Consider the following 14,984-nt stretch of genomic DNA (forward strand, 5'->3'; position numbering starts at 1 on the left):
GAAAGTTAATCTGAAACTTCTGAAGAAGTTGTAATGAGTGTGTGAAGACTGAAGCTGTAAGACTACTGCTTTTTAAGTACTTTAGAAATGTAATTATGTAATTACTAGTGCCTGGGAGCCCGATTGAATCGGGCTGCAAATTCTATGTTTGTAAAATCCATACTTTCTCTACAAAGAATTATTTGTTTTTTTAAGTACTTGAAATGATTTTGTTATCATGGCACTGATTTGTACTTAAAATAGATGTAATGAAGAGCTTCCTGTTTAAATGGGGCTGCGAGATGTGAACTCAGCTCTTTGGCGCACCTCATTTGATTTTTTTCTGGCAAACAAATTTTCAAAACAAACCGTATTTTCTGACTCTAATCAGAGTTGGAGTAATAATTATGTTGCCGTGGTTATTTTAGATCTGAGATTGACTAAAATTTAAACAATGACCGTTGTTAATACCCAGCCGTCATTACTCAGTTTGCCAATAGATTTCAGACGGACGGATGCCAAAACCGAACTGCCCAAAGATAGGTTTCGACATACCAAGCAAATGGCGATACGTTCTAAATTAATTATGGTTCCAGAGCTGTCAAAAGGTTTAAGTCAGTCGACGATATTAGTCCTGGAAAGTACGCTCCACCAAACCAACGTTTCAAAAACCAACCGAACTTGCTGTTACCTGCTTGAACCAACACCGACTTACTATACTCGGCCATCCAACGGCGTCACTGAAGCATTCGAACATTCTTAGCCAATCATGCAATACTGCGTCCGCGTTTGCCACGTTGTGTTCTAACTACAGATACAGAGTCCCATTGCATGGTTCTAACTTGTACTGAGTCGAGGTATTGACGTGAACACCATACATATGGGGTATTGACGCGAACACCATACATATGGGGTATTGACGCGAACACCATACATACGGGGTATTGACGCGAACACCATACATACGGATAGTATCAAATTATAATAAGGATTGTGCCTTTATGTCTCTTAATCTAATTTTTTAATGATGTTCTGACAACGATTACTATTAGTGCATTTGGAACTGTGCCAGCATTAGAAAAAATGGAAAAAAAAGAATAGGCGGTACCCGGAAGGGTACCCCTCATGCATGTAAAGCCTTGAAATTGACAGATTTTAGGTTGGAGATGGAGAGAGGTGTGTGTATCTATTGGTTGTTAAAAGTGCTGATACAGAACAGTGAAAGAAAGAGTGACCTTACCATGACAAAAAACAAACAAGTAGTAGTGCCAGTTGTCACAAGAACGATCATAAGACATGGGGGAGCCACCCGTATAATTTTTCCCGGCTGAAAAACTGCGTCAAAATAATAGACATGTTCACACAACTGAGTCCAAAACAGAACTGATTAACTGGAAGCAAGATGGCGGCTTTAAAGGGCAGTGGAGGAAGTGATGTCATCAGGACCGGAATTGGATATGATGTTGTTTGCTTCCCCAGAGCCGGGCAGGACTTCCCTAGAATGGTCTGTAAAAGATCGAGAGGGAGAATTAGTGCACTTCGGCACCCCCTGGTCCAGCATGGAATTACATGTATTCAAGCCCTTTAGTTGTCTCCTAAAAACGCATGTGTGACAGGGCCCCCCCTCAGCCCAGACCCATCGGGTCGGCTGTCCTGGACAGAGAGGTCGTGAATGCGGGAGAGAGCATCAGCGTTGGTGTGGAGAGAACCCTTCCAATGAACAAATAAGAACTTATAAGGTTGCAGATCAAGGAACCACCTAGTGACTCGAGGGTCGTACTCCTTATGCAGAGCCATCCACTGTAAAGGTGCATGTTCCGTGACAAGTGTAAACTCCCAACCCAATAGATAGTTCCTCAATTGTGTAATCACCCAGTTAATCGCAAGAGCCTCTCTTTCCACTTTTGCATACCTGGTCTCCTGATCCAGCAGTTTCCGGCTCAGGAATATGACGGGGGTTCAGCACCATTGACGCTTTGGCTCAGCACTGCTCCTAGGCCTGTGTCCAAAGTGTCCGTCTGGAGGATAACAGGAAGTGAAAAGTCTGGTGCTTTCAAAACAGGTGCTGACGTCAGGACTCTTTTCAAGTCACTGAATGCAGCTTCCGTCGTATCGGTCCATACCACAATGTTGGGAGACCTCTTCTTTGTTAAATCACTCAAGGGCAAAGCTCTCTCTGAAAAGTGTGGTACAAACCGGCGGTAGTACCCGGCTAAACTTAGAAATGCTTGGACCTGCCGCTTGGTTCGCGGATGGGGCCATTTCAAAATGGCATCTATTTTAGAGCACTGCGGCTTCACAGTACCACGACCCACCAGGTAACCCAAATATTTGTCTTCTTTCAATCCAGAAAAACAGACTTTAAACATTGCTGATATACAGAAACATCTCCTAGTACTACAATCAGAAAAACATAGAATTGTTAGTATGGTTAGTATTGGCACACTTCAAGCACAGTGTGCCAGTGAATACTGATACATTAAGAATGTTAAAAATCGATGTGTTTAGAAGCATGGTGATGTTTTTCACTAGTTTTGTTGGAATTTAGTCTGATGAACAGCATATAGTAGGAGGTCTACTTTGACTTTAGAAGCTGGAATCTTGTAGTATCTATTTTAACACTAAAGATATTTATAAAATATGTTCTGCTAATATTTGTTTAGTTTTTACGTGACAGTTCTGACTGCCCATTTTTCAAATTAGTAAATTCCTTAAATGCTACTTTAAGGTTATTTTCATCTATTAATATGTAATGGCGTTAAGTTCGGGTCAAAAAATTATCTTTTGTAATACTGTCTGCCCATGCAGTTCAGAGTTTTTAACTTAACCACTTTTAAAATGTTCTTTCATTTATCTTTTTCTTTTTTAAGGCATTGTGTGTCTTCATTAAAGTAAGCTGAATTACTTCTTTGATCACATTTGATTTTTAGAGAATCTACTGCTGTTTCTGTAGGGGGCGATATAGCTCCCTTGTTGGAATAAGTTTTGCAATTGCGGCGTTTTAAGTAACCGAAAACTATATAGATATGATATTAAAAGGCAATATCCCTTCCATAGTGATACAGCGGTAAAAATCACATAAGAGAAAATAACTTCGCTTTCTTTACTGACGATTTACGCAGCATTACAGACGGGAAGCCAATAATAACAATACCAAGGTGGGATCTTGATCTATACAGTCTGCCATTTTTTGTCACTGTGCTGGAAGGCTTATCAGGATGGATGACAATATCACCCATCCGTCCGTCGGCTTCGAAGTATTTGGCTGCTGTTCAAGTCTTTATATACTGTTTTCTCCATGTGCAGGCCCTTACTTAGGTTCCAAACAAGCACAGGAGAGGATTTAATTCCATCTCTAACATACAGAAATAGTACAATGCCTGTTTTCGTAGTTGAACCTTCTCTCTTCAAATGCTTGCCTAGCAGTTCTAAATGCTAAAAGCCCCTGTCTGGTAACTTTGGCCTGGCCTATACATGTGAGTGAATTTATAAAATAATTTTTGTATAGAGCACAGTGACATTAAACTTATATTCTTATTACAACTGCATGTAAAGACTCTTTCAGAAACCCCTTATAGGATTGTTTCAAATGACATATGATATTTTCTAGATTTAATTTTAAATTTCTGACAATGTTAACACGATTTTGATATACTTACTGATGACACTGGTAAGAGAATTGCTAGTTGGCATGGTGTCCCACTGATCTAAGCTTTAACCTGTGACTACATTGGCAGGGGAATAATCATGGCAGTTGTAATTAGGTAGTGATACGAGATAATTTTGTTTAAAGGAGCTAAAGTTACATTTTGTATTTCATAAGTGTATTACAAAATGGGCATTGCCTGTTGTGCTAAGCTTTTAGTGGCAAGCAATGGTTCTACTGTTCTACTAGAAGCCACACCCACTCAGTAAAGTGCCATTTTAGAATCACAATTTTTAAGTACATAATTTATTTTATTAAAGGTACATGCCACCTTAATAAACATTTTTGTTTATGCTAAATAACTATATTTTATAATACCATTTAATTTTTATGTATGTCTTTTCCAGAGTGTGACACCTGGAAATTAAAGCCCCATTTCTGTGCTTATGAGATGTCTCATAATAGACATTAAAACAGAACAGTAGTCTGTGCCCAGCTGGCCAACTTTCAAAGCAAATGGCAAATGTGAAAGATCTGAGTGCAGCAGCGGCTCATTAATCCACTGATCTAGCTTGGACCCTGCCATCTCCTTAGAGAAATGCAAGGGAAATTGATTTCCTGACAACCCTGAGTTTTCACATAACATTTGGAGTCTGGCAGGTCTGACAGCTGCTAATTTCTGTGTATACAAGGCCAGGCGGAGAAACTTGGGAGGTGTTCTCCTATTGATGGCCTACAGATTTTTCTTTGAATCATTTTGTGAGGAGGGTGGACAGTTAATAAATGATTTGGCTGATGAATTTAAAACAAATTAAAAATAGACTAACCTCCGGAATCAAAGGAACATTTTTCTCGTTAAAAAATAATTGCTTCCAAATGAGTTAATTCTTAATTTGTTAAAAAAAAATTTAGACAACCTATAATCCTGGCATTTTATTTCAACGGTGTTGTTTATTTAGTGGTATAGTAGCCTTTAACTTATCACAAGCATTTACCTGGTAATGTTAACAAGCTTGGTTCTGGTTAAAGATGCAATCTATCAGATTACTTTTGACAAGAGCAGAACAGCATTTGCATTTTTTTCTTGCAAGATTTAAAGACTCTTAAAATGCCAAGGTGAATTCTAGGTGGCCACTTATCTGTTTAAAGCATGTTTTTCTACTGACTTTATCAAGGTACAGCCACCTAAATTTCTAATTTGATTTTGTGTGAAACTGCATTTATCATCAGAGCAAAACCAGTGAAATAAAACTGCGAGCCAATAAATTTATGGCAGTTCGGAAACCAGTTCAATGAAGTTTACTCATTTATTACTAACTTTGGATTACACCCTTATTCATACCATACCCACCATTCTTTGATTATTTTCTTCTCCATGCTATGTATAGTATATTTCTTATTAGTTTATTTATCATCAAGCTTTTTTGATATTAAAGATCATGGTCACCATAAGCAAAATAGAGAAAGAGAGATTTCTCTTTCCTTAAGCATTGAATTTCAGCTTCTTTTCTGGTATTTCCAAACTTTTTTACACATTTTGTATCCTTGCCTATTTTGAAAATGTGTCTTATAACAAAGATCCATTTTGTTATACAATTCAAGCTTCATAAGATTGTGATGCTGATGTAGTGTAGATTTGTTTATGTCTCAATGATCTTTAGAGCTATGTTGCCTGATAGAGTTACATTTGGTATTTTGTCAAAAAGCATGTACCAGACCAATATCAATCCGAAAATAGAACTCATACAATTTCTATAAACAACTATAAGTGAAGTATTTTGAGAACAGACATACTAAGATCTTCTCCTGGAATCAGGTGTGATGTTAGTGGTGTTTTGCAGTTGAGCTTCTAGTGACTGGGTGATCCAAATAACATTGTGAGTCTCAGTCTGAAAAATTGATGTGGAAGAGATAGATTTGCGGTATTATGCCTGCCTGCTAACATCCTGCTATGGGACACACCCAGACACACTAGACCATAGCAATGAAAATTTGCTATTGGGACATGGAATGTAACTTCTCTTTAGGGCAAGAACCATACTGTATGTGTGAACTGCATGGCTGTTTATAAGAAATACAGAGATATAGATATAATTGGGCTCACCTCTATTCATAATATTAGCTCAGGAATGAGATATCTTAATCAAAGGTTTTCCTACTTCAACCTGGAATTTTTTTTCACAGCAAGAGTTCTTAGTGGGATGTTCCCAACCCTCAGCTGGAGTTTATCCTTGTGTACTAGAAGGCCTCTTCAATGTGCTTTGAGTTGTAGACAAGAAGCCCTTGACATCTTTTTCTATATATTTGTTTAACAGCAACCCAACATATTGTGTCTTTTTAAAGACAGTGAACTGTCAAAGAGGTGTTGCCTGCTGACTATGTAGCCCCACTGAGCATCCTCTGTGCTCATATTAGGAGTGATTAAGATATCTGGAGGGCAGATAGTGGGAGGAATGGCTGCCTGATCCGAATCCGAGAGGTGAATTGTTACTTGATTTCCATAATAGTCATAGATTGTTAATACCAAACACTGTGTTGAAATGCAAAGTTTCTATGTGTTTACCTAGTACCAGCATATAATGGGTCAGACATAATTGATTGACTTTTAGTCAAATGGTCTCATCTTAAATTCAGGAGAGTTATCAAGATGGTGACCTTGGAAGGACTCTTGGGTGCCTCTGTTCTGTGTGAGTTCATCTATTACCATTGGTAGAGCTTTTTCTTTACCTTAGTAGAGACCAAGGAGATGGTGTGTCAGTAGACCCTATTGAAGACCTCAGTATTGAAAGCAGCTGTGACCAAAAGGTTGTTGTTGAGGCAACCCAAGAGCTATAGGTCTATAAGTTTGACTTAGAGGCACCAGAAGGCTAGAAAGGCAGCATGTTCTTCTATTGTAGAAGTGAAGGGCCAGGTGTATGAGAAGTGTTTTGAGGCCAGGGAGAATGTCTTTATGGACAACTTCAAACAGGTTCTTGCAATCAAATCAATTATTCAGAAAAGCTAGCTGGGACGTCTGAGATGGAGGCGCCATCCTAGAAATGAACATTAAATCCAGGTAAAGTAATACTGGCTCAGTCCTGATAATGAAACACTAAATCAGTTAGTTTTCTTTGTTCAGATACTTAAGGAAATTAAATTAGAGTTTTTCTTGTGTTTCCTACATGCATTTTATGGCTTGTAAAAGCTTATGGGTGATTATACAGTGTATATACTGTATCTACATACACACACAGGCTAATCTAGATTATTTAATTAAATATTTAACACATAATTTTGCCAAATTTTGTAAAACTTCAACAGAGTATGCAGTGTTTCCTTATAGTCTACACATTGGGTTATGCTGCATTTCTCTCATCCTTGTAGTGAACCTTTTTTTGCTCTTTTTGGTCTAGTTGAGCTATGGAAGTCATATACTTATGTGAATCTTTGCTTTTAGCATCTGGTGTGACCCATTTTGCAACAATAACTGCAATTAGACAGTAGGTTTTGATCAGTCTTGCACATTGGCTTGGAGGAATTTTAGCCCATTCCTCCATACAGAATGACCTCAACTCAGTAATGTCACTGGGTTTTCTCAAATTAACTGCACACTTCCGGTCCTTCCACAACATTTCTGTTTGGGTAAGGTTAGGACTTTGACTTGGCCATTCCAAAACCTTGATTTTATTCCTCTTCAACCACTCTTTGGTAGGACAAGTTGTGTCCTGGGGTCGTTGTTTTTTTTTCTGTATACAATGGCAAGCAGTCCTGGTCAAGATGCAGCAAAACAAGCCCAAAGCATGATACTGCTACCACCATGTTTCACAGATGGGATAAGGTTCTTATGCTGGAATGCAGTGTTTTTCTTTCTGCAAAGATAACACTTCTCATTTGAACAAAAGCGCTCATCCGTCCATAAAACATTACTCCAATTGCTTTCAGGCTTGTCCACATGCTCTTCAGCAAACTGTAGATGGGCGGTAATGGTTTTTCGGAAAGCAAAAATTGTTGTTCAGTGTTCTTCTGAGGCTGGACTCATGAACATTAATATTAACCAATGTGAGAGAGACTTTTAGTTGCTAAGAAGTTACCCTCGCCAATAATCACACGCCTTGCCCTAGGAGTGATCTTTGTTGGTCAACCACGCCTGGGGAGATTAACAATAGTCTTAAACTTCCTTCACTTGTATGCAGACTGTCTGAATGTGTTTCCCAGTGTGATGAGCATGGACAGTTCTTTTTTTAAAGTTCTCTGAAATTTCCTTTGTCTGTGGCATGATACACTGATACTGCACAAACATGTATGAAGATGAAGCCCTTGATAGTATCAGGGTGCCCATTCACACCTGACCACCATTACACTGATTGATAACCATGAAAATGATTGACAACACCTAACTCTAAACTCGACTTCAGATTACCTGCTAGGTTCACATACTTTTGCCACTCACAGATATGTAATACTGGAAGATTTTCCTGAATAAGTAAATGGCCATGTATGGTATTTTTGTATCATTTGTTTACCGTGTGTTCTCCATATCTACTTTTAGGACATGAAAATCCGATGATGTTTTAAGTCATATTTATGCAGGAATATACAAAATTACAAAGGGTTCGCTAAATTTCAAGCACCTCTGTACTAAAAATTATAATTTATTTTTCCTTTATTACTAGCTGTTGTTCCTAATATACTGTATTTACTGTTTGAATTTATATTGTTCCAGAGTAGTTAGTTTGTTTTTACCTCACAGGTCCAGTTGGCTGGATTTAAAACCTGCATCTAGTCACTCCTGGTACTCCAGTTTCCACAAATAATTTTTAGGTTCACTGCAACTATGTTTTGACCCAGTATGAAATTTCATGCAAGTGTGCCCTACAATGATAGATTGGAATCCTGTTCAGAGTTGGCCCCTTCATGCAGTTACAATAGGCTTCAACCCTGGTGTCCTTGAATAGTTAGTATAGACAATAAATAGGAAAAAAAGGTTGCTTAATTTAGTAGCCAAAATCTTGTATGTGCTTTCTGTAAACCTTTTTTTGCATAACAATTCTTCAACCTTGACATGTTTTCTCCCTGTGTAATGTCTAAATCAGACTGTAGAATTTACTTGGCATGTAAAAGTTAAGCATTATATTTGTAAAAGTATTGGCATGGTGTGAGTTTGGCTAGAGTAAAAGTACAGGCTTTTTTACCACTCTGGTTGAAACTGTGAACTGTCAAAGTTGAATAAAATGAAAAGCACATTTTTAGAATGTCGTGTACTGATCTCAAAAAGGTGGCTTTTTAGTCATTTTTGGAAATTCTTCAAATATAAGAAAGTATGAACTTAGTAATTTGTTGGACCTGTTTAATGTTATGCTGTCTTCTGTGTCATCTGTTGTTATCCTAAAATATGAAAACAGGTCTAGCAAATTTTGAAAATTTACTCTTAAATTGTGATATGTAGTATGCCTCAGTGTCCTTCTTAACTAAACACATTGCCTGTAATGGTTTTGTTTTTTCCTATAAATGAGACAAAACTGAGCTCATTATACTCTATATTGCACTGAATTCAGCTTAATGTCTTCTGTCAAATTTAATACAGTCAAGAGAAGTTACTTCCTGGAAAGACAATATGTAAAATATCAGCAACTATCAGTGCTTTTTGTCACCTATCTAGGTTAAAACATCCCTTTTTGGCATGGCAAATCTGCGGTTACCCTTTTTCATTGCCTGTTGTCACATTTCCAACTGCAGAATTGCAGTCTTGTTAGACTGATGTTTCCAAAGATTTATAAAGAATTTAAGACTACAAATACAACAGAAAATATAACCTCTGTGTTTTAAAAGATGAGTCCAGCAACAGGTGATGGTCTCCATCACTTATAGAAGTTACTTGGCTGTTATGAATGTAGAAATATTTTGTGTAAGTGGAATGTGTGTGGATGTGTATATGTTTTTAGACTATTGAACATAAAATTCTGTAGAACAAGTTAAACTTAGAAAATTCAATTGGGATTGAAATTAAGCTGATTACATTTTTAGGCAATACAAATGAAAACACTTGGAAGTTCACTAAATTAATTTAACATTTTTCTTTCTTTTTTGTAGATTCTACCATTTAATAGCCTGGGGCATCCCATTTGTGATGTCATGTCTACCCCTTCTCAAAGATTACTATGGCCCAGCTGGTGTATGGTGGTAAGGCTAATCTCTTAGTCTTAATATAATGCAAATTCTGTTCACTGACAGAATTTGCTGGCATCAATAAAAGAGGCTTGGCACCATTAGAATGCCGGCATTGACGAAGAAAGCTGCTTTTCTGAGATGGAGGGCAGATTATTCACAAAGCTTAGCTCAGCTTGCATTAAAGCCTATTGTGTTCTCTAAGCAGAAAACACAGGAATTACTGTGATGGTAGAGGGTAATTACGTACTCACATGTTCTGTCATACTGGAAAACAAATCAAAAAAATTATTCATCTTCTAAAAAAAGTGTTTAACACACAACATAGAATTTGTATTAATGTATAGTCTTGTTCTTGGTTAAAGTCATACAGAGCAGTACCATTTAATGATGGTTGGGACGCCTTTACTTTTTTTTTTAACTTTATTTTAAGGTCTGTCTTATGTTGCTTTACTGAGATTTTAGTATGCTCCAAAAAAATAAGACAGTACATTATATAATGTATACAAGAGTATTTTTCTATTCAATGCAGAAAAGTGAAAAGGAACAACATGATTCTTGATAATCAGACAAATACTTTTTTAATAATTATATTTTTAATGAACAAGCTAAATCAAAATTAGTTTAATAATCTGCAAATAATAATCAGCGACTAGTCTAGAAACAACCCTGGATTGGGCACAAGTCAATTACAGTTTGTATGTTTAATTTTTATTGTTTCTATATATTTTCTCTTTTTAAAGTTTTTGCATTAAGAATCTATGTTTAAAGATATTTCAGAGGTGTGTCTAAAAGTAGTGGAAGTAATGGATACACAGTTTGCAATTTTTAAACAAAATATTCATCGTCTAGGATAGTGTAAAACCTTTAAATGAAGATTTTCAAACAGGAGCCAAGCCATACAGCCTTTGATTAATAAGATTTAACAAACATAATAACAGAAACATATAACAGCTTACTATACTGGAAGATACACATTGGTAGTGGGTTTAGGGTTGTTGCCTTTTGAATTCAGCATCTTGGGTTTTGATTTTTTGCTGGTCTAGTCTAGTTGTTTCAGTATTCTCTCAGTGTTTGTATGGGTTTCCTCCAAGTACTCTTTTTCACATATGTTCTCAAGAGCTTGCATTTTATGTTAATTTTCAATTCCAAAATGGTGCTACGGAGAGTGTGTGTTTCAGAGGTACAAGAGTAAGTTCTGCATTGAGCTGGCACCCTGTCCAGCATTGGTGCTACTTTGTGCCCAATACTGCCATAATATACTCCAACCCCCTGTGATATATGCAGTATAATATATAAATATTTAAGTGGAGTGAGTCTTTAGCATTTGTAGAAAGATACAGAAAGGTTGTATGATTAAAAAGATGTTAAAGAGAAGCTTTTTCCTGAACAAACAAAACAACTTAAAGAAATTAATATTTTTCATGTATTTTAAGTCCTGTAACAGTTTACTTTTATGTACTTTTTAGTAAACTATCAGTCCACTATCTTTCATATTTACTTTTTCTAAATTTAGAAGGTTTTACCAATCTGATTAGAATTTTAATAAATAGTTTAAAAATACTATGAGAAATACTGGTAGAATCACCTGCTTAGAATTTCTTGTTTAGTTCCATTGCTTTCTACAAGTTTTTTTTTTTTTTGTACCTGCTTATTAGCTGTAAACATTATTAGTTGTTGAGTGATCTGTTCAAAGTCAGGCTGTGGGTGTCTCTTTTACCCACTATTATATATCTATAAAAAATGAAATGACATTATGGCATAGTGATTTGAAGTGTCTTTGCAAAAGCAAACATTACATATAGAAAATTAGTATACTTTCATTTGGCACGAAATATTCAGTTGTTGTGTGGAGTAAGTTGGTTCTAATTAAACTGCATCAATTGTGATAATGTAGTAAAGTGATACCAGCCTCTCTTGGCAGTACAACCTGAATGATTGTATATGTAGAGTTTAAATCATAAGTGGTAACAATTTATTTGTATGTTTTGTGGTATAAATTATGTTGACAGAGAGTTGAACAAACTTGGAGAAGGTAAATTTGGCATAACTACATAATGTGATGTGGCTTTATGAGCTCATATCCAAATAGTTTTGGGGCATGTTCATGTTGTGCAAATGGGTTCCACAGTTATCAGTTGTATTGCATTTGTTATTTTTAAATTTAAAAATGTATAGTTCAGAGGAAAATAATAGCGGACAGATCATAGCATTAAACATCTACTGTATATCAAGTTCAAACATTTTCTTTCTGCTTTTGCAAAGAAACAAGAAATCTTTGCTTGTGGCAACCCCAAATAAAATACTGGGAACTGGAGAGGTTTTTCTGCCTGGCAGGGTTTTGATTTATCATGATTGCATGCCCCAATTCAGGATTCTGGGTGTTTATTACAGCCTGGTTTGGGTGAAATTATTGACAGTTTTAAATTTTTATCAATTAAATCTGAAAAATGGATGCACAGTTATTGTTGATTCAGTACAGTTCAGTTCGGCCAAGGAGGTTTTAATCCTGTGCACAGTTGCTGTCTTTGTGAAGTTTGCACGTTTTCCTTATGCATTGGAGTGTCTTTCAGTAAGTTCTTTGTATTTCCTGTTACTTCCCAAAAATGTACAAAATAGGTAAGTTGATGATTCTAAAACTAAACTATTGCGGGGTATAATGGACCGATGCCAGGATTGGCTTTATCATATTATGATCCTAAATTGGATAAAGCAAATCTAAAAATGTTCTGCTTAAATTTATAACAAAATAAACAAAAAATGTTACATTTATTATAATACAATATAGTCAAATATTATACATAATTAAATAAGCAGTAATTAATTCATTCATAAAAATATCTCCATACTATTGTATTGACTTCTTAAAGTGTAAACAAAGTCAAATCAGGAGAACATGCAAACTCATCACATCTCACTTGGCTATGGTTTTAGCCATGGACTCTGGAACTGTAAGGCTAGTTGTCTAATGCCTTCCAATTAGACAATCCACTACTATATGCTCATAAGAATATATACTGTTTTGGACTTGTTCAAATAAGTAAATGGATGGATGGAAGGAAGGAATTAATACTCTATATACTAGCGAAGCCGTAGCATACGGCGGTGTAAGAATAGGAAGGGAAAACGTTTAGAAAGAAATTCAGTATAACAAAGCCTTAAGAAACCACCGTTGCAGTATAATAAAAATAACAAGGAGCGAAACCAATGCCAATGGTCGAGAAAGTACCTTCCTGTAGCAGGCTATGGAAAACATGAGACATATATAGGTAGATGCTGCATTCACTGTGTTGCCCAGTTGACACGATAAGTCAGCGCCTCTGCACTATTGTGAGTGGTAAAAGTGCCATTTAAACTAATGCAGGTAGACGTGGAAACCGGGTATTCTGATGAAAAAACAATAACGTTTTAAACAGTATCATTTACAGATCTTGGTGAATCGTTTACATGCAATTATTTATATCCATTTATACACTAATAATAGCAATTATTAAATAATAATAATATCCATTTATACACTAATAATGGCAATTATTAAATAATAATAATAATAATAAAAATTATTATTATTATATAATTCCTCCCGTATAAGTAACATTTCTCGGACTTCTTTCTTCCATCTCTGAAACATTTCTAGACTTCGTCCTGTTCTTATGCAACACAGTACTAAAGTATTCCCAACGCTAACTGAATCCTACTTACGTACATATATACGTCCATAGCCTGCAATTCGGTCACCGTGTGAGGCGGCGTTGGGTCCCCCATCCCGCCTCCCACATTGTTGGCTGCCTGCCTATATAAGGCCGTCCGTCGCTCCAGTCTCTACATTCCCTTCCTTGCTTCACCACGGGATTCACGTCTCCGTGCTGATAACTACAGCCTTTTAATTTAATCCACAGCTTCTCCGCTGTTTTATTGTTAATTTTTTTGCGATTATAATTATTGTGTAGGTATTTTAGTCTTACTTTACATTGTTCAGATACTCATTTCCTTTATCATTCCAACCATACCCCCATTAACATGTCTATCGAGGTGATCATCTTCGATCAAAGATCTGTCACTTACCGAGAGATTGCACCTACCTTTTCCATTCTCTTTGTTATATATTGCACGGCCATATCAGGCTCACTCTTGATATCCGGAGGAACATTGTGTCTTATGTATTGAATGACTGGGACAGGTTCAAGGTGTGGACTGATGACGGTACAGGAAATAATTATTCTACACAGGAGCACTAGAAGAGTGAAATGCTTAAGCCCTTCACCTATGCATCTGCATGTGAGTTGATGGCTGCCGGTGAATTGTTCGGTTGTCGCTTTCAGTTCTACTGAAATGGCCAAATATTTTACATCTTTCGACAACCGCCAATGCCTCTTAAACATCTTAGATTGACAGGTGACGATTTCAGTAGTGGACACTTTGATGTTTATGAAATAAAATACTGTCGTAATTGAAACAAACCATGAAACTCAAACCGACAGCAGCAATCCAAGCTGTGAGATTTGAAACAAGATTACTGTTCACATGGCCAACTGTACGTTGCATGCTCAAGAGTAAGCTCAGTGCACAGCTTGGTCATATTACATCCGGAGGGCCGAACTCACAATGTGGTATACAAAGAGATCCTTAACAAATAATTATTGGTATATTTTCCCTCAGTTTAAAAACGTTTAATTTTCTTCTTAATAAAAATTTTAAGGCACTACTTTGCCGCTGCGACGCGGGTATTTTGCTATATATATATATACTAGCAAAATACCTGCGCTTCACAGCAGAGAAGTAGTGTGTTAAAGAAGTAATGAAAAAGAAAAGGAAACATTTTGAAAATAACGTAACATGATTGTCAATGTAATTGTTTTGTCACTGTTGTGAGTGATAAGTGTTGCTGTCACATATATATATATATATACACACACACATATATACATACATATATATATATACTTATATACACATACATCCATATATATACATATATACATATACATATCTACATATAGACACATACATATACATACACATACATACATACACACACATATATATATATACACACAAATACATATACAGTGAACCCCCGTTTATCACGGTTAATCCGTTCCAGACTCTACCGTGATAAATGAATTTTCGCGAAGTAGGATTCTTTATTTATAAATCAAATATTTTCGCAGTTAGAGTATAGAAAACCTGTTTACAACCTTCTAAATACGTTTTT

General features: G+C 36.2%; 1 protein-coding gene across 4 annotated transcripts in view; it reads left to right on the plus strand.

Annotated features, from left to right (window-relative positions):
• Positions 1–14,984, plus strand: part of si:dkey-100n23.5 (cyclic AMP receptor 3) — a 676,569-nt gene that overhangs the window by 164,618 nt on the left and 496,967 nt on the right. For all 4 annotated transcript variants that reach the window (XM_039745090.1, XM_039745091.1, XM_039745093.1 and 1 more), the window contains one exon: positions 9,695–9,784. In XM_039745090.1, coding sequence (XP_039601024.1) covers positions 9,695–9,784 — 90 coding nt within the window. The remainder of the gene's footprint in view (positions 1–9,694; positions 9,785–14,984) is intronic.

The sequence above is a fragment of the Polypterus senegalus genome, chromosome 2, assembly GCF_016835505.1.
Source record: "Polypterus senegalus isolate Bchr_013 chromosome 2, ASM1683550v1, whole genome shotgun sequence".
Classification (NCBI taxonomy): Eukaryota; Metazoa; Chordata; class Cladistia; order Polypteriformes; family Polypteridae; genus Polypterus; species Polypterus senegalus.